The sequence below is a fragment of the Centroberyx affinis genome, unplaced genomic scaffold (genome assembly GCF_046629955.1).
Source record: "Centroberyx affinis isolate AG114_WGS23_722 - 3 ecotype Tasmania unplaced genomic scaffold, CSIRO-AGI_Caff_v1 ptg000519l_1, whole genome shotgun sequence".
In the NCBI taxonomy this organism is placed as follows: Eukaryota; Metazoa; Chordata; class Actinopteri; order Beryciformes; family Berycidae; genus Centroberyx; species Centroberyx affinis.
In genome coordinates this window covers 199084-224080 of record NW_027279168.1, presented here as the reverse complement: position 1 = coordinate 224080, position 24997 = coordinate 199084, and the positions used below count along the sequence as shown (strand labels likewise).

Sequence of the window (24997 nt, the reverse complement as noted above, 5' to 3'; positions counted from 1 at the left end):
TTTACTGGTCAAGCTCCAAAGTCAAAAATTACTCTATATTCAAAATTCAATGATCACAAGAATGGTTTTGTGACTAATTTAAGGTTAAGACCTCCAGTTCTGTTTTTTTTTTCTGGTTATAGGTTTATAATCAGCTTTTTTGGTTTAAAAAAAAAGCTGCCTTTGCAGCTTGACCAGAAAGTAAGAGCCAGCCTATTAACCTTAACCCTATAACAGCCTATTTGGAACAGAAGTTGTTTACCCAGTGGAAGAGGCTGATGTTCTCCATGTTTCCATAATAGCCTTCTTTTGCACATTGACAATGCCATCCATTCCGTGGCTGCCACCAGCGTGGCAGCTGCGTGCTCCGACACACTCACTCAGTTACCGCGACCTTTCACCCCGCTTGTTGCGTAGAGCTTGGGTTTACGCCATGGCAACATGTCTTGACAATGGGGCAGCATATGAATGAATGCTTTATAACAGGAGAGAGACTAAAAGGTCTGGTTCACAAGTGACCTGTTTAAAGCACATGGGTCTATTTGAAGGGGAAAACAAAATCATTTAACAAGACAATTGGAATGGTGCTGGTTTTTTTCTGAGATCCATGTTGTGGTGTCTCAGTTCCCTCGGTTGAATAAGTGAGCCATAGGCCTGCAATGCCATTTTGCTCCCCATCTTGACAGAAACGAAGGATGCGGAGGTTAATCTTAATCAACTGTTTTATTAAATATACACAAAATGAAAGCAATTTGCAAGCATGTTTTATAGCCGTAATTTTCTTTGAGTGTTTTTGTTTACAGTAGAAATTTCTGATTGCGTCAGTACAAGAAAGAAGGATTGTAGATGAGAACTGAGCATCATCAAAGTAGTACGACAATCAGCATCTAATTCCAAGAGCTCTGGCTTCATAAAAACAAATTGAGATCCATGTTCTTTTGAATCTGTGTTTTTTTTTTATTATTTTCTCTAAACTGTTATTGTTATTGGCTCTCGCCCCAACAGAGAAAGCAGCAGCAGCCAATGAAGAGGAGGTACAGAAGGCTGACGTCTCATCAACAGGCCAAAGTGTGATTGACAAAGATGCCTTGGGACCAATGATGCTGGAGGTGGGTAGAGGGTCTTCTCTTGGGTGTGATGCCTATTCATAGTGGCATTTTTGGCAAGATTGCAAACAGTGAACACTCAAACTAACATAGGATATATTCTCTTCTTAAGTCATGACTGGGATATAATGAAGAGTGCCATCCACAGAGAACAATCACAAATAGGCCAGTAGCGGTCGTGTCTGAGTGTAGCTGGGCAGAATAAAGGCTGCCAGCGTCTTGTATCTGCCCTGGAATGGCTGTAAATCACTGAGCAGAGCAATGGCCTCGTTGTCCCACGGAGGGCCACTGAAGTGCTTACGTATAATGGGAAAGAAAGCAACAGCCTGGCGGATGAATCAGTCCATTGAGCCTCGCCTGTCTCTCTCACTCGCTTCCTCCCTCCCTCTTTCTCTCTTTCTTGTTCACTTCTCTTTTCTCTCTCCCTCCCTTCTTCCCTCCCGTTCGCCGCTAGATCTGTCCTGTCATGGAATATTTATAGCTCTCCAGGTCCAGCGTCACTGAATCGACATGCTAACTCACGGCTAAATATAGCCCAGTGTAGCCTGCATGCTTTCCCATCTGTCAGCAGCCCCAAAACACAGGGACCAGCCATTCACACCCGCTCTGCCCCAGCCACGTCCCCGTCCTCCAGCCCAGGCTCATTACAGCATGCTCCGAGCACAATGGCTGTCGGCAGGAAATGCGCCCACGCGCCCCATGACCCTTCTGCAAGGCTCTCCACTGCCCACTCTCATGCCAGCATGCACAGACAGAGAAGGCCCTGAGAAAACACTGGTGTGCTGTTGGTTTAACCCTCTGGGAGCCAGCCTTGTTCTGTCACATGACTCTTGTGGCATACAGTTTGCATGCCTAGCAGACAGCTCCACACGGTTGCTGTTGTGTGGGGTGATGAAATCATGAAATCACCAGAGTATAATTTTAGGCTGTTGGGAATGTTTTTTGGAAGATCATCACATGTTTGTTATGCTGAAATTCTAGCATGTTTAGCAAAAAATGATGTGAAGGAGAGACCCTGCTTGCAAAGCACCTTATCATATCCTATTCCCTCATAGCGTATTGTATTCCTTCAGGGGTAATCTCTCCTTTACCATCCCCTGTAAGGGAAAGGATTCAGTAGCTGGTGCAGGGCTTGGTGACAGCAGCCATAGGACCTAGTTAGCACTGTCTTTGTCTTTGTCTCAGGGGGGCGGGTGAGTAAACTAACACAGTATCACCCAGAGGGCTCTGTGACCAATCCCCTACTCCCTGCGCTATGCCCGATTCATAACTTGGCCTATACTGCAGTGAGAAGTTATGCAATATAGAGTCATCTGGCAGAGAAGTAGGCTAGCTACGAAATGGTTGGTGGGGTGGAGAGAAAAAGAGGCACAGGTAGAGAAAGAGATGGAGGAAGGGGAGGAGGGGGGAGAGAGTGAGTCTGTTCATGTGTAACAGTGTTAGTCATCTCTACAGTGTATATTTAATCATGGACATTGTAAATCAAAGTATTGGCTAATGCTATTATGTAAGAGTGTCTGCAAGAAGACAAGACTTGGCGGTAGAGTATGTTTGCTCTGTTTCTGTTTGCCCCACTTGTCCAGTACATGGCCTTTTTTTTTTTTTTCAAAGAATGGACTTGGACAACTCTAGTTGGACAACTACGATTAGACAATTGATTAGTCCATCGTCAGAAAATTCATTGATTATAATTTTGATAATTGATTAAACGTTTTAGTCATTTATCAAGTAGAAAAAAAAAAGACTTGCTGGTTACAGCTTTACAAATGCAAAAAATTGCTTGCATTTCTCTGTTTCACATCATTATAAAGTCAATATTTTGGGGGAGTTTTGTGGCCGCTGGTTAGGGCTGCAACTAACGATTATTTTCATCGTTGATTAATCTGTCGATTATTTTCTCGATTAATCGATTAGTTGTTTGGTCTATAAAATGTCAGAAAATGGTGAAAAATGTGGATCAGTGTTTCCCAAAGCCCAAGATGACGTCCTCAAATATCTTTTTTGTCCACAACCCAAAGATATTCAGTTTACTGTCATAGAGGAGTAAAGAAACCAGAAAATATTCACATTTAAGAAGCTGGAATCAATTAAAAAATTACTCAAACCGATTAATCGATTATCAAAATAGTTGGCGATTAATTTAATAGTTGACAACTAATCGATTAATCGTTGCAGCTCTACCGCTGGTCTGACTAAATACGCAATTTTGCGACATCGCTTTGGCCTCTGGTGTCTTGTGACGGGCATTATCTTTGACATGTTATAGTCACGAGTCACGATTAATCAGAAAAAATAACTGATCGATTAATCGATAATTAAAATAATTGTTAGTTGCAGCTCTATAAACAACCATGCAGCATTTTGCTCTGCTCCGTGCAGCGACAGATGAGATCTTCTTAAGTCTATTTTTCTGTTTATCCTGTCATATTACAAGTTAGGGAAAACTTTGACCCAAATCTGACTGTGTCTATCCTGGGATGTATGAGCTTGCTACACCCCGATATGTAGGGCTACGGTTGATTCCAGTTATGTTACGCAGTGTAGTTCATCACAGACATGCAGTTGATTATGGATACAAAAGGCTATTGATTATGTGCAGAGTTCCATTTTACTGGTGCCGTATCAGGGGAAGAGTGAGATAGTCAACATGCCTAATATCATAACAGGATAACAAAAATACAAAACACATGTTTCATAATTGGTTCACAGACAAGATACAGATTTAATTACACTTTAATTACACACTACAGCCATAGGGGCATGTGATTGTTATAAATGCATGGTATGTATGGGGATCTACAAACTGGGGATGAGTGTGTGTGTGTGTGTGTGTGTGTGTGTGTGTGTGTGTGTGTGGAGAAGACATGCAGTTGATTATTCTTTTAGCAGATGTGAGGAGGAGACACATTATCTTGACACCAGCTCTTGCAGCTTTACAGGCACCAGAATTCCCCCTTAAGGGCTCTGGGTGATTTGATGGCCTAATTGACACCATCTTGTGTGTAATGGCTGACCTGGGGCTGTATTCTTTCAATTAGGCGCTCCTCCTCCTTATCTGCAGACACATGCTTTTATCCTGCTCCCTATCAGCCATACTGCTGTCAAGATAGAATCTGCAGGGGTGACGGATGTACCCTGCGCACATTGAGTAATAATCACTCCTCTTTATACTTGATGTAGATGTACCGCATATCACACAAATTGATAAGACCAGCGCTGAAATTTAGTGTTTATATACAAGCTAGCAGGTCTAATGAGCTGCTATATTATGGCTGTCAGAGTGAAGCCTGGACTGCTAGCAGGTGGCACACAAATCCTCCTGTTTTTGGTTGGGTATGAGGCTGGGCTGCTCTACTGTGTGCTGTGCAGGGTGAAGGAGGAGCAGTGGCCGCACTCAGCACAGCACAACCACTTTAGCAAGAGGATGACCTAACAACCAGGAAACCAGGGAAAGCAAAACAGTTCCTTGCATTGCGTTGTCCTACATTTTCCTAATTTGCTGCTGCACTGTTGACTACAGACCACCAAATATACAGCTTCAGTTGGCTTTAGTGGAACGCATTAGACCAAGACTAGTACGACACGTCAGACCTGTGGAAGTCTGCGTAACCCACACCTCCCTCTGCATCTGAAACTAGGACATTGGCTATTTACAAAGTGCTGGCAAAATCACTGGTCACAAACCAACTTTGGCTTATCGTGGTGATGTGTGTGAGGGTGTTGTGTCCCAAGCGTGTCTCATAATAGTGTCCTTAGGAAACGGCAATATGGATCTGACATGTCAGGCTAGGCCTACTGTACTATAGTGTTAGCTACTGGTCAACAGCCAGTTCCAATGGGGAAGGCAATTGCTCAAACATATCTCCCTTCTGCTTCTTCTGCTCCCATTTGTATATACACTGATTCATTGTCACGGAAATTGATTCTGAATCAATGTGGACCGATTAATAAGTCAACATTCTCGTTGCCTCCTCTCTCTCCTCCAGGCCCTTGATGGCTTCTTCTTTGTGGTGAACATGGAAGGTAACATCGTGTTCGTGTCGGAGAACGTGACCCAGTACCTGCGCTACAACCAGGAGGAGCTGATGAACACGAGTGTCTACAGCGTGCTGCACGTCGGAGATCACGCTGAGTTCATCAAGAACCTGCTGCCTAAATCCCTAGGTTAGCTCCGTGCTCGTTTTCTCCGTCAGGATTTCTTTCACTCAGTCTTTTTCTGCCTCTCGATATCTGTGTCTCGCTGTGTCACTCGCTTTCCCTGTCTCTCTCTTTATTGCATTGTCTTTGTCAGTCTCTCTGCTTATGTGTCCTCTATGTTGCATCACTCCCACCTCTGCCCAAAACTTGCCAGCCTCTCATTTAGAGCTTTCTGTCTTTTCTCCCTGTCTTCATCTCTTGCTTGGTTTTTACATTGTGTGCTTCTTCTCTCTCTCTCTCTTGCCCCTCTCCCATCTCTTCTTCTCCCTGTTTACTACCGCAGTGTTCAAATGGTGTAGGTGTTTGTTTGATAGTGTTGTCGATTTAAATTAAAACACTAAAATGCTCTCAGCTAAACAGCTATGGACAGGAAGTGGGACAGCTGGCCAATACAAAGTGTTATGTAAGCGTTATATACACGTTTGGCGCCGTGCGTAGAGCCTATAGGCCCTTCGTTTTCTCTTTTGCTGATGCTCAGCCTCAGCCCAGACATTTGCTCTCGCTCTTCTGTTCTCCCTCCCTCCCTTTTCGGCTAATTAACTTCCTTTTTCGGCTTCTCTCCCCTGTCAGCAGCATTGCTCCCTTCCTACATTCTCATCGCATACCCTTCCTTCCCCTTCTTTTTCACTTTGCGTTGCTCTCTTTCGCTCTCTCTCTCTTTCTCACATACACCCACCAAGTTCCCATTTTCATGTTCTCTTTCCCCTGTTCTCTACTCTCCCCTCCCTCTTCATCCATTGTCCTTTTTCCTGGTATTGCTCATCTCATAAAAAACAGGCCACTTTTTTTTATTTTTTTTAATCATATTCATGCCTCCTTCTCTCTCTCCTCCAGCTTTCCCCTCTCTCTTGTTTCCTCTTTCTCTCTCTCACACCCACTTCCACTTCCACACCCTGCCTCTCCCTCTCCTCCCCGTGAGAGGTGATGGTAATGTATGTCAGCGCCCCCCGTCAGGAGCTCTCTCCAACTCCCCTCTCTCTTTCCTCTTTTCCTCTTCTCTCCTGGTGCTTTGGATTGAGGTCTGAGTGCCCAGCCATCTGGGTGGGAGAGCAGCACAGAGCGGAGTACCCTGGAAACGATCAGTGGGCCGTGTCCCAGATACTGGGAGATTATCAATGCACTGAATGAGATCACGAACCAGATGGAGTGTGATGGGAGTTTGCTAGAGTGAAAAGGAGTTGTGTATGTGACTGTGCGCGTCCGTGTGTGTTTGTGTGTGCGTCCGCTTGCACATGTGTGTACGTGTGTGTGTTTGCTCGCGCCTGTGCATGTTGGGGCGGGGGGGGGAAGAGGAAAGATTGGCAAGGGCGTTTTAGAGGACATGCATATGGAGGCCTGGCTGTGATGCATGGCTGTGGCTAGATGGCACAGCGCTCAGGGTTCCAACTGCTCATCATGACTGATCTCTACCCCGCAACTCCTCTCTGCTCTTACGTTTTTTTTCCTCCCTCGTTCTCTCTCTTTCTCGGTCTCTCATTATGTCTCTCACTCGCTGTGTGGTAGCCTCTCTTGGCTCTCTCATTCTAGCTCCCGATTTCCCTTTTTTTGTTGTTGAGAAAAAGATCACTTCGCATTTTGGCAGCAGTTAATGTTGTCCAATAAAATCCACAGGAGGCCTCATTGTAAATACTCCCTGCTCCCTTCTTGCTCCCCTGTAGTGAATGGCGTCCCGTGGTCCAGCGAGGGTCCGAGGAGGAACAGTCACACATTCAACTGCCGAATGCTGGTCAATCCCCACAGCGAGAGCCAGGAGGAGCCGCACGAGCACGAGCCTCAGCAGCAGAAATACGAGACCATGCAGTGCTTCGCTGTCTCCGAGCCCAAGTCCATCAAGGAGGAGGGAGACGGTACGAAGGGAGGGAGGGAGGGAGGGAGAGAGGGAGAGAAGAAAGAGAAAGGCTAGGTGGAGAGTTGGAGGATGGAAAGTAGTGACCCTTGAAATGAGCATGTTGACCGTCAGTGTGAAAGGGTTGACCCTACAACAATGGTGAAGATCAGTGTTGAGACCTGGTCAAACTCTGTATGAGTTGCCTCCAACAAGAGATGGATCTTTATCAGCATGCCGCAATATTCCCGTATAAGTTAACGGACGAGTGCAGTGCATTGCCATTTTACTTGCATCCATGAAAAGTTTAGTCACACAAAGGAGACACCGGAGAACAAGAATGGTTAATAAAGGGAAAGTAACTGCAAAGAAATTATACAAGATTCTGTCTACGGAGAGCTCCCTAAACCCTTGTCTGACATAGTGCCTCCATTTCTATCCCTTGCACAGGGCATCTGCCTTAGCTCTGGGCAGCTTTCATTAAAGCCCATCCATAATTCATGTACATTCCTCACAAACGTGGGCCTATGACTCCAAGGAAAGGATCCCGCTCTGTTTTAATCACGAGTATTGCATCAGTGAAACAATCTTTTGATGACATTCAAATTGTTTTCAGCACTTATCAACATTTTCACCGTGTTTCGGAGGAAATCGGAGCAGAGAGAGACAGAAAGAAACTCTATTGTGGTAGTCACCAGTGTAAACATCTGTTGGCCCTTCCTCAGAAATGGTTCAATCTGTTTGTTCTCTCTGTTCTCCTTCCCCTGTTCAGAGTCACTGAGAGGTCAGTCAGGTTTTCCAGTGGTTTTCATGGCTTTAGACAGGAGCTTCAGATCAGTACATCGATAACAAGAAGTAGCTGTCTTTTGCCCCAAATTATTCAGACGAATGTATATTTTGGTGAAGAGGAGGATTTTCAGCACCTCTTGAGCACTGATACATATTGCTCCCTAAACCTTCTTAATATTGTATATCTTTATTATTTAATCCAATTTGCTCAGTGACTTTGATGAGTGACTATAATTTCCTACTGCCAAAATGTAACTTAGTAGTTAATTAAAATGGTTAGTGAAAATGCTAATGTTTCACTCCAAATCTAGTCTCACTCCTTTTCCCTCTGCCTTTCTTTTTGTGCCAGCTGTTCTGCCAGCCATACCTTGGCAAATAGACCACCTCGGACCCAGGCCAGGGAATTGTGTGTGTGTTGTGTGTGTGTGTGTGTGTGTGTGTGCATGTGTGTGTCAAGGCAGGATCAATGGTTACATTTGCAGGAATGTGTCCAGCCAGGGAGAGAGAGGGGAGGGAAGGAAGGAGAGAGAGAGAGAGAGAGAGAGAGAGAAAAAAAGAGAGAATCGAGAGAGACTCATAGATCTAAGGTCCAGACCACCCAAGAGGCCCTGTTTACAAGTCAAAAAGAGGAATGTGCGTGTGTGTGTGTGTGTGTGTGTGTGTGTGTGTGTCAGCCTTGGCATGCATCTCTTTGCCAGAAACATGTGTGGGATTGTGGGTATTACTGGCACAGGAAAGTTAGATGGCAGACTTTTCGGGGTCACCCCAGTCCTTGACTTGGCCATGTCATATGTGTGTGTTTGTGGCAACTGTCATGATTGAGGGATGGTAAGCTTTAATGTTGGGCCAGGGGAGGTGTCATCAGTGTGAGATGGCTCTATAGGTGAGACCAGCCAGAGAGAGAGCGACACACACACACACATGCACGCACGCAAGTACGTACACACACGCACACACACCTCAAAGGTCACACTCCATCATGTCCCCTGCCAGCAATAGCTGCTCCTCCTCCTCATGAAAGGAGTGGAGCCCTGATCCCCATGCTCATTAATAACTGTATTAATTATGCTTCCTGGGAATAACATGCATTTCATTTTCTCTCCCTCCCTCCGTCTCTCTGTCATTTACGCCCCCACCCTCCTCTCTCCTCCCCTCTCTCCTCTCCCTTCCCCCTCCCCATCCCCCTTCATCCCCTTCCTCTCCTCCCTCCTTTCTCTGTTACCTCCTCTACCTCCACTCTTTTTTCCTCCACACTTTTCTTGTGCCCTCTCCTCTCTCTCTCTCACTCTCTCTCTCTCTCTCTCTCTCTCTCTCTCTCTCTCTCTCACTCTCATATAGACTTCCAGTCGTGTCTGATCTGCGTGGCTCGCAGGGTGCCCATGAAGGAGAGACCCATGCTTCCCACGCATGAAAGCTTTACCACGCGCCAGGACCTGCAAGGTACACTATCCAGTCACACAGCCAAGAGCTAAGATCTAATATAGCATCAGCCATTCACAGCAAACTTTTTTTTGTTGTTGTTGTTTTTATTGTTTTGGGAGTTTTTTTGTTTTTTGACAAGCTAAACTATTTTTTCTCTGGCCACAGACAACAACAACATTATTCGGTCAAAGTTCATTTGGTCATGCAGATCACAGTGACCATTTTAGATAGTGACTCCCCTACTACTTATTTGGATAAAGCGTTTTCACACTGCCCTAACCAAGCTGTGCTGTATTGCAGTGGCCAATGTGTCCATTTGCTACAGTTCTAGGCACCTTCCCGTGCCAGACAGGTGTAGGAATCATTGAGACCAATGCAATGAGTGCAGCTAAGCCCTGCGGTGCAAAAAAGGCTAGAGTACCCCAACACGGGCACAGCCCCAGCACCACCTCATCCCATGCCTGTGCCACCAGCCCATAAATCACCGCACACTACAGTTTAAGCATCTAAAAGATGATTATATCCTTGGTAAAAGCCCTTAGGATTGAACATGTTAGTTGTACCGACTTCCCACCTCTCTCTGCTCTCTAGGAGGTAAAGTACCTGTCTGAACACTGGCGCGTAGATGCAGACAGTTGTCTGTCTTTCACCTGGTCTTTGATCATCTGCGTGTGGCACACACACAGACACGCACACTTACTCACTGACAGATAGTAATTTAGTTTCCCACCCAGACAACTGTGGGTGTGCACATGTGCATGCCTGTGTTCATGTGCTTGTGTGAGTACATGTGTGTTCGTGTGTCCCAGGTAGACTTCAGTGATGTCCTTGCTGGGTGCTGACTGTGTGTTGAGGTGACAGGTCTTTAGTCAGTCCCTGTGGCTGTCACTCACCCAGCAGTCTGTCTGTCAGCCCTTTAAACGCATCACTACCTCCATTTATACTGCAACCTGGCGAGGGACTCCCATTACACTGCTCTGTGTGTGTGTGTGTGTGTGTGTGTGTGTGTATTTGTTGGGCTCTAAAGATAGTTGAACACATTAATGCACGCTCTCTCATCTGTCAACCATTCCCAAGCAGCCTTCTTGGCTTCTGATATTAAGCCTTCAAGCTGTTGTGTTGAGTGTCTAAATGGCAATCTTATATCCCATATTTATTTGGCTCATCCATGTGTATGTATATAGTGCTCTGTGTACTGTAGTCTTGTGTAGTCAGGCCTTTGTCCTCACTTCATTTCAATGCTATACTGGCACAGAATGAATAAATGTTTGGCTGGAGCTTTTGACAGAAAGAAATCCAGTATTTCTTCAACTAATAGCAATCCACAGAGCAGTTGGGCAGCAGGGTGGCCTAGTGGAAACTGTCCTTTTAACTGGGTCCTCTGGTCAACAAGCATCTGACCTACTTACTTGAGCGAGACACTGAATACTTACATCTCCTTTTGCTTGAGTGTCTGTATGTGTATAGAAATCACTACTTCCATGTGAAACATCCTTTTAGTCCAGCTATGGCCTCCCTAACCCAGTCCAGTGTGTGTTTGCTCTGGTTAGGTAAGATCACGTCCCTGGACACCAGTCTGCTGCGGGCGTCCATGAAGCCGGGCTGGGAGGACCTGGTGAGGCGCTGCATCCAGAGGTTTCACCTGCAGAACGACGGAGAGATGTCCTTCGCCAAGAGACACCAGCAGGAAGGTAAGACCACTGTCAACAAGAACAATCCTGTTAAATTCTTGGCTGTTGATGGTGATGGAAGATGGAAGAGTTTGACAAAATGTTTAAGTGTCCTGCATGTGAGGTTGAAACTGGAGGACCATTTATTGCATGTAGCAATTGTCACTGCAAAGGTGACTGTTAAGGTTTGTTTTTGTATTTTTAACCAAGAAATGTGAGATTTCTTCTCATAATTATATGGAATTTATAGGAAATACAACTAATTTACTGCAGCCATCATCTGTCTTTTCAATATTTTAAACTGTGAGTTCCATTTAAAAACTGTTCATAAGGATAGTTTCAGAACTGCAACACTGGCTATTGAGCTTACTTTAGATGATAAGATAGTGCTTTATTGCTTATTATATGGACATTACTCCAACACATCAAAGTGAAAAACTTCAAATTATATATTTGATATGCTGTCAGAAGATCGGGTGAACATTGCATGGTTCATTAAACGTGTCTGCCTGCCTGTGCCTGTGTGTGTGTGTGTGTGTGTGTGTGTGTGTACGTGCCATTTGTCCACAGTGCTGCGCCATGGCCAGGCGTTCAGCCCCATCTATCGTTTCTCCCTCTCTGATGGAACCATCGTGTCAGCCCACACCAAGAGCAAGCTGGTGCGCTCCCCCGCCACCAACGAACCCCAGCTCTACATGTCCCTGCACATTCTACAGAGGTATGTCTTGCTACCTACAACTCTGTCAGAAAGAGAGAGACAAATCAGTGGCATGTACTTGCATGCATGTTTTAGCCTGTCAATGCCTTGCAGCACGACCTGATGGTTTAATGCATCCTGTGTGGATGGGATAAGATGTGAATGCATGCTTGCCAATGGTCTGAGACTTGAGGGAGAGTAGAGAGTGACAGGATAAATTCAGACAAAATTGCAGCCAGTGTGTGAATTTGCACATTTGTGTGCACATGGATGGCATATCGGCCCTTGTAAGTCAATAGATGGACTGATTTGTTTGTAGAGGAATCATAGTGTTCATTTGGGCTCATTGCAGTGGACCAGTGATGATGTGTGGTTTTAAACAGCCAAAAGACTTACAATGGCATCTTTGTGTGGTACTAAAACACAACTCATTCTTTGTGGTTATGACATTAAGTGCTGGTATGTGATCATATTGCTTAAGGCTAGGGAAGAGTTGTAAGCTAACTAACCATGTTTGTGTGTGTGTGTTTGACCTATAGGGAGCACACAGTATGTGGAATGGGTCAGGACATGGGCCCTGGCAACCAGGCCACAGGGATGGGTCCCAAAACGATGAACTCCTCCACCCCCTCCATGACTCCTCCAACCCCAGGCAGTCTGCCAGGTTCAGGGCCTCAGGGCCAAGACACTACCATCAGCAGCAACAGCACGCCTTTCTCCCCTCCAGGCCCTGCTGGTCCCAGAGAACCAACAGCCTTGGGGGGCCACATGCAGGGCTACCGCTTTGGCTGTCCCCAACCGCACAGCCACACCGGGGGCATGCAACCGCCACAGCAGGGCCCCAACTGGAGGATGAACAGCCCCTCTCGTGCAAGCCCCAGCCCGGCCGGTGGACCCCACCCACCTCAGCAGAACTCTATGCTGTCCCCCAGGCACCGTGGCAGCCCTGGAGGGGCAGGCAGCCCTCGTGTAGCAGGAGGCCTGCACTCACCCTCCCCTGTGGGGATGTGTGGTGGCGCGCCTGGGGGTGCAGGTAATGGTGGCACGGCTAGCAGCCACGCTAACAGCTACACTAGCAGTTCTCTGTCAGCCCTGCAGGCCCTAAGTGAGTGCCACGGGGTCGGACCCGGGCACGGACCACCCCATGCGCACACATTGGGGTCTCCCGACCGGAAGATAGGCTCCCCAGCTGGAGTCACACCGGGGTCAGGGGTCAATGCTCATCTGATGTCAAAACTCGGAGGAGGCAGTGGTGCAACCGGTGGTGCAGGTGAGTCATTTGGCCCTCACACGGAGCTGGGACAGGGTCACTCCCAAGGCCAGACGGAGAGCAACCTGGCTGAGCCCAAGGAGGAGAGGGAAGGGGCTCCTGAGGGCCATGACGCACACAGCCGTCTCCACGACAACAAGGGCCACACCAAACTGCTGCAACTACTCACCACCAAGTCGGAGCCTCTGGAGACACCCCTGTCCCCCAACACAGGAGGGGATGGCAAGGACCAGGCTGGGACAGGGGTCCGGGGCGGCCACACAGGAGGGAACGCCCATGCTACCTCTCTTAAAGAGAAACACAAAATCCTCCACCAGCTGCTCCAGAACAGTACCTCTCCTGTAGACCTGGCCAAACTCACCGCAGAGGCCACAGGTAAAGAGCTGGGCCCAGACCAGGCGCAGGGTGCTGGTGGTACCGCCTCTGGAGCAGAACTCGCCCCTAAACAGGAGCCCCTGAGCCCCAAGAAGAAGGACAATGCCCTGCTGCGCTACTTGCTGGATAAGGATGACCCTGTGCTGAAGGACAAGGCTGCTAAGCTGGAGCCTGGGGAGGTGAAGGTCGAAGGGGGCAAACACCCGCTGGTCAAGGCAGAGAAACAGGACGCAGGATACGACCGGGCTGAACAGGTCTGTTGTGGGTTTTTTTGCTACGCTGTACACAGGGTGTCTAATACAGTATAAGGCTTTTCTTGTGCTGTATTTTCTCCCATACACCTTAAAACAGGGCTCCACAGTGAGGAATAGGGCAGTTGGACAGTAGAAACACTTGCATGAAAAAGCGCCTTTCCTTACTGAAATGATGAAAAAAAGTAAAGCTGTTCTAAGTCTCATTTGTGTAACCTCCTTTCTCTCTGGCCCATTGCAAAGCCCAAAACTTTGTTGCCCTGTCCTGCTCCAGTTGCCTCCTCTCTCTGTCTGAGTGTTAATCTGGGTTAGATAGCAGATGTTGACTCCACCAACTCCCGCGTCTACACAGGATGCTACAGCTAAACACATAAATGGTACAGGCTGCATAGAGGGCAGACAGTATTGGTGCCATATATACAGTCGCATTCAGACACACACAGTCATCTCACACCACGTCTGGTTTTCTTCATGCACATACACACACTGCATCTGGTCCTTTCACTGCCTATGTGTAGGCAGCCCAGGCTGAGGGAAGCCATTCGCCGGCTTCAAACAACTGTGACATTTGGAAGGAGCCCCTGTGGTTCTCTAGCCATTTGATCCTGGTTGCGTTTGGCCAGCATCATCAGGTTTGGCACAGAGCTCAGGTCAGGCCTGGCACTGAAAGAGAGAGGGAGAGAAAAGAGTAAGAGGGAGCGAGCAGAAAAGGGAGAGGGTTGTTGGTGAAACCTGATATTTCCATGTAGCAGAGGAAGCAGCAAGCCAATTTTTTGTAGTCTACCTAGCCTATCCTCCCATGCAGGAAAGAAACCAGTGTTTTATGAGAGTCAGTGAGAACAGCTCTCTCTCTCTCTCTCTCTCTCTCTCTCTCTCTCTCTCTCTCTCTCTCTCTCTCTCTCTCTCTCTCTCTCTCTCTCTCTCTCTCTCTCTCTCTCTCTCTCTCTCTCTCTCTTTGTCTCTCTCTCTCTCTCTCTCTCTTTGTCTCCCATTTTCCCCCGCCTTCTTTGTGGCATATTTCTGTGGAAACGGTGCTGTTTCCCTATGTAGGCAGTGGGGCGATGGTATCGAATGTGAGACGGCGAGGAAGGGAAAGTGTGTGCATGCGTGCTGCTAGCTATATGTATACGCGTGGCCACTTGGGTACATACGAATAAAAGGGAAAGGTGATCGGGTGGATAATGAGAAGTGCTGTTGAAATGAACAAGAAAGGAGGGAGGACAGAGATGAGAGAGGTGTAGATACCCTCAGGAGAGTCCAGCCTCGGCAGGCAGAGTGAAAATGATGAGCCATATGCTCCTGCATGTCCCCTCCGCTGCCATGGAGATAGAGGAGAGAGGGAGAGGGAGGATTGTGCATGTGTGCATATATGAGTGTGCGTGGACAACAAGCATACGAGGATAGATTTAATATGTAGACTTTTGTTGAGAATCTTTAGAAGTGACCTGTGTGCTATACGTAATCACAATAAACTGCATGATTAAATTTGTTAATTTATACCCTAACTTTTCAAATTTCAAATTTGGATAGCGATTAAAGCACTCGTAAGCTTCAAACAGTGATGGCAACAGCTAATTCCAGTTTAACAGCATGCACAATAGTACGGGTTCCTTTGTCAACCCAGAATGAGGGCATTTGTTAAGCATTAAGCAAGCCATGACTTCATTAGAGCCATTACATTTGTATGAGTGGGTTTCTGTTCTTTATGGGAAAATCGCTGCTTGGCTATGGGTGAAGACTGACTGTACTATGTAAAAAGTCCACTTACGCATCTTTCGATCTATCTCGCCCACTGTTTTCTCTCTGTCTCTCTCTGCCTCTCTTCTCTCCATCATTGTTTGAGGGCTGAATTATTGATGGCTGGAGCAGAGCTAAATGAGAAATCAGAGCAGGGCTCAGTAGTAGTGGCTTGCCTGATTGCTGAAGGGACTGCAGGTATGGTAGACTGGTCCCACGGGCCTGTCCTGCAGGCTTCTCTGGGGCCTCAGAGTGACAGTATTATCTCTGTGTCGTGCATGTGTTTGTTGCTGTGGCTGCTGCAGACAATGTCAAGTAAACAGAATGCCTTTTCCTTTTCGACTATATCCATAGACTTCTCCTTTGCTGCTTGCAATGTATTCAGCCTATAAGCCTATACCATTCCAACAGAAACTCTAAATGTAGGGGCTGGGAAAGTAGCATTTTTGAGGCTACATGAGTTGCATGTCATGAGAAAATACTTATATGAACGCATAGAAATTTGTCCTGATAACCTAGTTTCAATTCTCTTTATTTGTCACTCCATTCTGATATAGGAGCGTTTCTCTCTATGTTCTTCATTATCACATCAGTCAAGCCAGTTAAATCAAGTCATAGCATGTCTCATCGCGAGCATTATTTTGCAGGGAAAGTGCTATAGGTTATTTAAGCTGCACAAGAGGGAGCCACAGCCTATAGATCATTGTAGGATCCTGCTAATATATGATCCATATCATACAATGCAAATCATTAGAGAGTATAATTAAACCACATATGAAAGTGATGACCCAGCTTGGAAAATTAATATCTGAGGGTGCATGTGGACCCTGAGTTTGAATAGGCACATGGCTAGCAGGTGTACAAATACAGTACCACTTTGAGTCCTATGATTTGTCATAAGTGTTGAGTGTAATGAGGACAAGGAGCTGGACATTTTGATTTCTCAATATAAAGAAGAGTGAAATATTTACCCCCCTGATGTGGTCAACTTGAGACATTTTTTCCCAATTGAACTTGGAAATTTACTGCATAGGGTGCATGGTGGCTCAGCGGTTAGCAGCACTGTTGCCAGGTTTCCTTCCACAGATTAAGACTTGCAAGTCAGGTGGACTGGAAACTCTGAATTGCCTATAGGCAATCAGTCACACTCACATTCATACCTATCTATCTGTGTTATGGTGACCTGTATTTTGCTGCCTTCTGCCCAATTTATGCTGGGAAAGGCTTTAGCCCCCCGTGACCCTGAATAGGAATAAGCTGGTAAAGAAAATGAACAAGTGAATGAATTTACTGCATGCAATATAGTGGGTCTGATCATTTATTCTACAAATAGAAACATGGAGAACAAAACATTTATTGATTATTTCATATTACGTGGTAAAGTTTCTCTCATATCATTTACCAGCAAAACGAAAAACAAAATACAATGGTGGCTTAAAAATGTTATTACTGCGATAAGCCTTCAAATACTGCAGTATAGCAGTAATGCAGTTAATTTTGAGCCATACTTGTGATTGAAATGGCCATTTGAGCTGTTCCTTAGAATACATAGATTTTGTGAAATAGTCTATTCAGCTGACAAAAGGCCAACATGATTCTAGGGTGAAAAAGGCTTTTTCTCATGTGGTACTCAGTGGTGGCAGTTCTGCTTTTCCAGATCTCTCTCTCAGTTCCCTTTCCTCTAAAATGGCATGGGCTAGGTCAGAGATGGCACACTGATCCTACTGCCCTAATGTCAAAGTCTACATTGACATTGGAACGTAACTGAATAAATGTGAAATGGATAGAACTACAGATGAATGACTAGATGTTTGAATGTGTGATTGTGTCAGATAATGGTGATTACATGAGTCTTACTGCTCTTTGTATAATGTACCATGCAATTTAGTGGAATACATCAGACTGAGATGCAGGAAAGATAGACAAGGACGCATTAAGGGGAAAGAAGAGAGCAGCAGAGATTGATAGAAATAGGAGCCATTAAGGGTAGAAGCAACTAGAGAAGTAAGGAGAATAGAAAGTGGGAGGAGAGAGAGAATTGGAGAGGAGGAGGAAGGGAGCAATCTGAGAGCGTACAGGAGCATTACATCATTCCTGACCTCATTAGGGCTTTTCTCTCTCACACCCCCCACCCACCCACTCCCACCCCTCGCTCTCCCTCCCTCTCTCTCTCTTTCTCTCTCTCTCTCCCTCTCTCTCTCTCTCTCTCTCTCTCTCTCTCTCGCATATCCTGTATGCTTGTCTGCTGCTTAGAATGAGCAGCAGTGTGTGGTTGCCTATGTGCTATTGTGTATATGGAGATCTAGGTTTTTGTTCTGATCAGGATCTTCCAAGGTGGAGGAGCATAAAGTCTAGCAATAAAAAGTGCATGCAGGCTTTAGACTAGTCCTTGGCCACTTTAGATAACTCTCATATCAATCATTTTCCTCAGTGTTGTTGTCTTAAGGAGCATTTACTTCCCTCATATGGCTAGCCTCATTGTCTAGAAACAGTGTTGGTGTGTTTATTTTACTGCACAGTATGTCCTGATGAGGAGTCGTGCTGGTGATGCCAGGTGTGCTGCACTCTGGTGGCAGCTCACAGGCAGTACAACTTATTTACCTTAAGTCCCTCAGGCCCATGGAAGTACAGTATTATATGCTTTAGGGCCCCTCTTGCCCTGGAGCATTGTGATTAGCAAAATCAATGATAGACCAGAATATAGACCACACTTTTTATTTGAATATCAATATAAATTTGGTTGTTTTTATTTAACCTTTATTCATCCAGGTATGCCCCATTGAGAAATAGGATTTCTTTCATACAAGGGAGACCTGTCCAAAACAGCAGCCAAACATTTAGTTGCGGACAGAACGGTAATAATACAAAAAAAGTACGACAGAAAGGGAGAGAGAGAGAGACAGAGAGAAATACAGAGGAGACAGTGGTGCAGTGCTAAAACTCAACTTAATCAAAACATTGACAGTTTCTAAGAGATTCATCTTCCATAGTCCTAACAATTGTTTTAAACACGTTAAGGGTTGCCAGTTATTTAAGTTTCACATTTTTTTGAAAAGCCACTTAATCTTAATCAGTGTAAATTACTCTTGGGACCTCAGGCTGTACTGTCCCCCACGTTTTTGTGTAATATAAGTAAATAGTTGGGAAGTTTTCCCAGTATAGCCTTGCCTTTGTTTAAGATTTTTGTGTGAACACAACAAGTTGGCCAGAAAGTCCACAGCCCAGCAGTATGTGGATGCAGCCTTGGGCTTTACTGGGCAGGCTCAGTGCAGTTGTTTACAGTAGGGGAGCAGAGAGCAGCGCAAACTTTGGCACCAGCCAAGCCCCAGCCACCTCATACTGCTCTCCCATGTTAATCAGAAAAATGCAACATCAAAAGCCACATATGTTTTTCCGAGATTCCTTAACGCATGCAAGGAAATAAATAATGTCCATTTTGATATGCCATTCTCTAATACGTGCTTAAAAATAGTGGACATGGAAAAGGGGAGCAATCGTAGTGCCATGCATCTGAAAACAGCAGCCGATAAGCAGTGGAGGAGTAGTGTGTTAGTCTGATAAGCTAAGTCAATGTGAAGTGTGGCCTAGATTTGGTGGAAAGTGGTCCATTTCAGGCTGGGGTTGCTGCTGTATTATCAGCAAGGCCAAGCCTGCTGCTCTCGTCTCATCCCCCAGATAAAAACCCCTCATCCAAGTGTTCGTGTTTACACAGACAAAACCAATGCAATTTCTACTCAGAATAATTACCTGTGCATGCACTCCACACGTGCACTTGTGCATGTGTTTGCAGGTGAAGCGGCACTCGCTTGCTAAATGGTAGCCTATTTCTCTTTTAAGTGGTTTGTCTCTCTTTTTCACACTCTTCATTCTTTCTCTCTGTCCTCCCCAGTCATCAGAGCTGGATGATATCCTGAACGACCTGCAGAATGCCCAGCCCCAGCTGTTCTGTGAGCCGCGGCCCGTCTCGTTGCCCAGTGCCATGGACAAACAGAACATCATCAACGACATCCTACAGATGTCAGAGACCAATCCTTCCCTGGCGGCACAGCAGCAGCACAGGGCCATGGGGCCCGGCGTGGGCCCAGCTAGTGAGTCCCACACTTACTTGAAGAAAACAATGTGCAACACCCTCACAAACTTTTCTTGGCCAGGTGAAAAATCCTGTTAAACCACATATAGACCACACGACATTAAAACTCACTGTGAAACCTGCAGAAATTAAGTTCTTTTTGGGCGGGAGGCATGAGATACTCCATCATTTGATCTGATGGCTTTCATAATTCAGGAGGTACCCACACTCTGTTTCCTAGACTTAAGTGCACATTATGCCAAACTCAATCATGCATGCATAATCACTCATGCACACAAGCACATAGAAAATATGAGTAATTTACTAATCAGACGTAGCTAAGGGGGCATTACTGTTTTTATTTGCTGGATTTTTTTGTAGTACACATATTCAACTTGTACCCTGTCCCATATTTGGCTCTTAAAACAATTTTTCCATCTTCAGACTTTGCTGGTGTCCGAACCAGCCAGCCAGTCAGGGGTCTGCCTGTAAGGAGTGTGTCATTGGACATGAACATGTCTCCCCAGCCGCCCTCATTACAGTACCCCATTAGGGCCACAAGCCCCTACACGCTCATGCAGCAGCAGCAGCAGCAAGGCATGGTGGGAAGTCACGGCATGATGGCTAACCAGGCCAATATGGTCAACACAGGTGGGTGTGACATTCATGCTTCTCTGGTGCCACCAGTTATTTTATTATCTAAATTTGTGTGCTGCTCCCCTCTTGGCTTGGTCAAGTGAACCATTGTCAGTGTGCCTGGTAAAATTATAATGCATGCTCTGATTTAGTCACTTGCAGCTTCAATAGAAAAAGCACAACTGTAGTCATTTGGAAAGCAGTGAAGATTGTTCCTTGGTGTTACTGTCTCATGCAGTAATCAGCCCCTTAGGAATCCATTAATGCTTAAGTCTGTAAACATAACTTTCTGAAAAACTCAAGATACGGATGTGAAAACGGTCTGCATGAAATTTCACACCCGGTAAGCAAAAGAGTTACATATAAAAAAAACTCTTCAGTAAATCCTACCAACGGTGGAAACTAACTTTTTTTGTCCACCGGCCACACTAACTGGCAAAACCCAAAACTTTGCAGCTATTTAAGCCATTTTACAAGCCCACCTAGATATTAAGAACAGAATAGGGAATCTGAATCAGGTGCATTACCTGCCAAAGTGGCTGCTAGATTGGTAGGTTGTTAAGAAGAGGTCTACTCTTACTAACAACAAAACTTTCACTGCAATTGGCCGGTGACCAGTGTTGATTTCCCAGTAGCAGAATTAAGGTTAATTAGTTGCATAGTTGTTTCATGGCCTTTTTCCAGTTTGGGCAAACCGTCAAAAGTGAATGCCCTCTTCATTGTTTATGTCAGCTCTTACTCATGTGGGATTCTACTCACAACGATGGCAAAACCGGTGGACAAATCACATTTAACTCCAACAGAAATTCTGTGGAAAGACCTTAGTTTTTGATGTGTGATTCCATTGCATCAATCTGTCATCCCCCCCACCTCCTCTCTCTCTCTCACTCCGTCTCTCTCACTGTAATTCTCTCTCGTAGCCTGTGACATATCATGTCATGGCACAGTGACTCACTTCCTGTGGCAGGAAATAGGTGGTCACCCATGCTGGCACAAAGCTCCTCTCACTGTCACTCCCACATATTAGCAGGCCTCAAACATCCCCCAGCTCTACATAGTTGACTTTTCCACCTATATTGCACCTTTGCATCATGGGGATTGGGGATGTCCGCTGATGTTTGTCCTGCTCCTGTTGCATTTCTCACGGTCAGTCTCTTCTCTCCCTCCGTCTGTTTCTCCCTCTAGGACTCATGGGTCCGGGTGGCCCACGGCCAGGCATGCAGCAGCAGCAGGAGGGCTGGGTTGGCTCAGCTTCTGCCCCTCCTCTAGGTGCTTCTGGCCCCGTGCAGCAGGGTGCCATGCAGGGCAGGATGGGGCCCAACAGCGCACCCATGAGACCCAGCAGCCAGCCAGGGCCCCGGCAGATGCTCCAATCCCCAATGATGGCCAATGGTGAGAGCCTTGTGTACACTGCAAACATTGGTTCCGTAGTGTTTTCGCGCAGAAACTAGATTAAAGTATATATAGTTTTCAAATTGACCCAATAAAGCAAAGTCCCTGCTCCTCTACCAGCCAACACTTTTTTCCTAAAACATAGGAGGTGGATAGAAAAACATAGGAGGTGCGAAAGCAGTTCAATACAGAAATCACACTCCCAAAACGGGGAGGAGGGCGCTGGGCTGGTGAGGCTCGCTGAATGAAAACACCTCAACTCACCCTTAGAATATCACTGCTTCACAATGTTGTAAAGACTGCCACCTGGTGGCTAGCCATGGTACAGCAAACAACCTACTCATGCAATATCCAACCTAGAACCAACCTGTCCCGACGATTCTGGGTTTAAGTGAATATTTATCACCATCGCTTTCCTCATCTTAAATATTAGTCAGGAAATTGCTGAACTGACCTTACATGATACAAGGTCAACTCCTCTGCTCTAATATTGTATGTCTTTCTTTCCCATTTAGCCCAACCTGGTATGGAAATTGGTATGGCGGGCCACCAGTTCTCCCAGCAGCAGGCTCCACCCAACCAGACCGCCCCCTGGCCAGACAGCATGATGCCCATCGACCAGGCACCTTTTGTAAACCAGAGCAGGTAAGCTGCCTCACCTGCACATGGGCAGCAGGGTGGCATAGTTAGTAGGAAGACCACCCTTCAAGTCAGAAGACCCGGGTTTAAGCCACCATGTCAGTCAACAATCCACTCTAGTTAGTTTGATTCTCTAGTTCTATGTATTCTAATTCTATGAAGATGACAAATTAAGTAGGCAATAATTTAGTCAACTTTCTACCTTCCACAATCTCCCACCCTCTGTAGTCTTCCTTATCTGTTGACCTTCTGGTACTTCTTTCATGTGATGTAATTGTAGTTTGACTGCTGGTGTTAAGTGCTGACTGTTTTTTATGCTCAACACATTTTCCTCATCAAGGAAATTAATCAAGAACATTCTAATCTTCTGTCCTTGCTCCCTTTTCCCATCCGTCCACTCTCTCCCCAGGTCGGTATACTCAGCGCCCCAGGATGAGCTGCTGTGTGGGCCGGGACCAGGCTCAGGTGACGGCGGTGCGGCGGACGAGGGGGCCCTGCTGTCCCAGTTGTACACCGTGCTGAAGGACTTTGATGGCCTGGAGGAGATTGATCGCGCCCTGGGCATCCCCGCTCTGGTAGGACAGGTGAGACCCACCACATCTTTATATTTTGCCATTCCCATCCTATCTTGTCTTATTCTTTATGGTTTACAATGTCTAGCTATATAGTGAAAGTTGTCTATAAGCCTTTTTTTTTTATCTCTCTCTGTGTTTGCCTGTTCCAGAGCCAGTCAGTGGAGCAGGAGCAGTTCCCCCAGGACCCCTCCCTGATGCTCGACCAGAAGCCCCCTATGTACACTCAACCATTTGGTCCCCCGCCATCCCACATGGCCCAGAGGGGCTACCCTGGTGCCCCCATGCAGGACCCAGCCTTCCACCCCATGTCTGGCCAGATGGGCCCACGGCCAGGTTACCCTATGATTAGGATGCAGGCCCGGCCTGGGCTGAGGCCCGCTGGAGTGGTCCCCAACCAGCCCAACACACTACGGCTGCAGCTCCAGCACCGGCTACAGTCACAGCAGGTACACACGCGTCTGCAGAGTCCTGACTAGCCCCTACACTGCTGGAAGTGATATTGTCCATTGATTCTGTCTTCCCTCTCTCTGATGTAACCACTCAGTATGAGGTTGATCGATAGCTGTGCGATTGTACACACAGATGGGGGTTGTGTAATTAGCCTTGGGCTTGACATTTTGGCAGGTCTTCAGTGCGCATAAGGAATAGCTTGGATATTTAGGTCTATCTGCCACCTGCTGGTCTTTAACGGCATTTACTGGGAAACTATTTATTGTCTACCATTGAAAATGGGCCAGATGAAATAGGTGACACAGTTTTTAGCAATACAGTCAGCAGCATCATATCATATACATAATGATGTTGCATTATGTGGGGAAATTAACACATTGATAGTTTTTAGTGTATTACTTCATTATTTACTAGCTAGCAGTATTCAGTATGAACTTGCAGACGAAGACTTTCACTTGTGAGGTAAAGGAAAATTTGAAGGAATGAAAGATTTTAGAGAATTTCAACACAGCCCGGAAGTAGCAATTTAGAGGATAGTGTTTCAACCTCTCTTTCTGTCCCTCCTCCCACCAGAACCGTCAGCCAATGATGAATCAGATGAGCGGCGTGTCAAATGTGAACCTACCTCTAAGAGCCAATGCTCCAAACCAGGTGGGTCACTGCTACCATCACCACAACAAATGGTGTGCACATACATAAGACAGATGTGCTGTTCTGACTGTAGGCTCTGCTTTAGTTTGTTGATGGCTCTCTATTACTTTCACTCTTTAATATGAGTGTTCCTGATGCCACGAATGCATAAGTAAACCCTTACATAAGATAGTATTTTTTCTGTTTTGTTTCCTTTTCCCTCTAATTTTTCCTTTCTCGCTCCCTCCTCCCTTCCAGGGGACCATTAATGCTCAGATGTTGGCACAGCGACAGCGGGAGCTGCTGAGTAACCACCTGAGACAGAGGCAGCAGCAGCAGCAGGTCCAACAGGCCCAGCAGGTCCAGCAGCAGAGGAGCATGGCCATGAGGGCCCAGGGCCTCAACCTGCCTCCCAACATGGCCGCCGGAGGCATGAGTAACCCCCGGATCCCCCAGGCCAACCCCCAGCAGTTCCCCTACCCGCCCAGCTACGGTACCAGTACAGGCCTGGCCTCGCCACCTCCCCCTACCAGCCCCTTCTCCTCCCCTCTCTCCCCCAGCCTGCCCTCTCTCCCCCCCAACCCCCAGCTCCACCTGCATGGCACCTCCTCCTCCTCCTCCTCCTCCTCACAGATGATGATGGGAAACACAAACATGATGGGCGGACAGTACGGGGCCGTACTCAGCCCCCAAATGCAGCACAGTGCCTTTCAGTTTCCCAACTCAGGTACTGCCCCCACACCCCAGCCTACCACACACTTCAATCTACAACCTGTGTGTGCGTGTGTGTCTCATTGTGTCTATCTGTGTTGTGTCTCCAGTTGCACAGCATCACATGCTTTTTAGTAGTTGTGCTCATCTGATTTGTAATGCTCTACATTGATGACTTTCATTAATCAAATGCCATTGAGTGGTCCAAATCATATTGCATTTTTTACACTTAGCTTTTATAGCATAACATATCAATAACTTATCAGTACATGTGATCATGTCTGATTGTCATACTCCCATTGTCCAGAGGACTGCTCAAAATGGTGTCCTTTGGCTGTGCAAAAATATTCATTGTCTCTCCACCAGAGGGCACCAAGAGCACATCAAGTTAACATTCTACCATATTCAGGAAACACACTGTGGAAACTTGAAAGCTGTTCTGATCACGCATGTCGTCCCATGAGTGCCGCATAAGATCCACTTGTGACCAGGCAGAGCAATAATGAAGACTGTATCCTTCAATCTGACAGTGTGGTGTGTAATCGGGGGATAATCTGATAATCTACTATGATAATAC

General features: G+C 46.4%; 1 protein-coding gene across 3 annotated transcripts in view; it reads left to right on the top strand.

The window, feature by feature from the left end:
• The window catches only part of ncoa2 (nuclear receptor coactivator 2), a 61492-nt gene that overhangs the window by 30570 nt on the left and 5925 nt on the right, over nucleotides 1–24997 (top strand). The window contains exons 5-19 of one of the 3 annotated variants that reach the window (XM_071517763.1): nucleotides 985–1088; nucleotides 5072–5249; nucleotides 6941–7129; nucleotides 9235–9336; nucleotides 10869–11009; nucleotides 11559–11706; nucleotides 12225–13584; nucleotides 19208–19406; nucleotides 19832–20038; nucleotides 21209–21415; nucleotides 21931–22060; nucleotides 22464–22629; nucleotides 22779–23075; nucleotides 23653–23730; nucleotides 23968–24436. In XM_071517763.1, coding sequence (XP_071373864.1) covers nucleotides 985–1088; nucleotides 5072–5249; nucleotides 6941–7129; nucleotides 9235–9336; nucleotides 10869–11009; nucleotides 11559–11706; nucleotides 12225–13584; nucleotides 19208–19406; nucleotides 19832–20038; nucleotides 21209–21415; nucleotides 21931–22060; nucleotides 22464–22629; nucleotides 22779–23075; nucleotides 23653–23730; nucleotides 23968–24436 — 3975 coding nt within the window. Of the gene's footprint in view, nucleotides 1–984; nucleotides 1089–5071; nucleotides 5250–6940; nucleotides 7130–9234; nucleotides 9337–10868; nucleotides 11010–11558; nucleotides 11707–12224; nucleotides 13585–19207; nucleotides 19407–19831; nucleotides 20039–21208; nucleotides 21416–21930; nucleotides 22061–22463; nucleotides 22639–22778; nucleotides 23076–23652; nucleotides 23731–23967; nucleotides 24437–24997 lie in introns of all 3 variants that reach the window. The other 2 variants (XM_071517764.1, XM_071517762.1) reach the window with 2 other exon arrangements.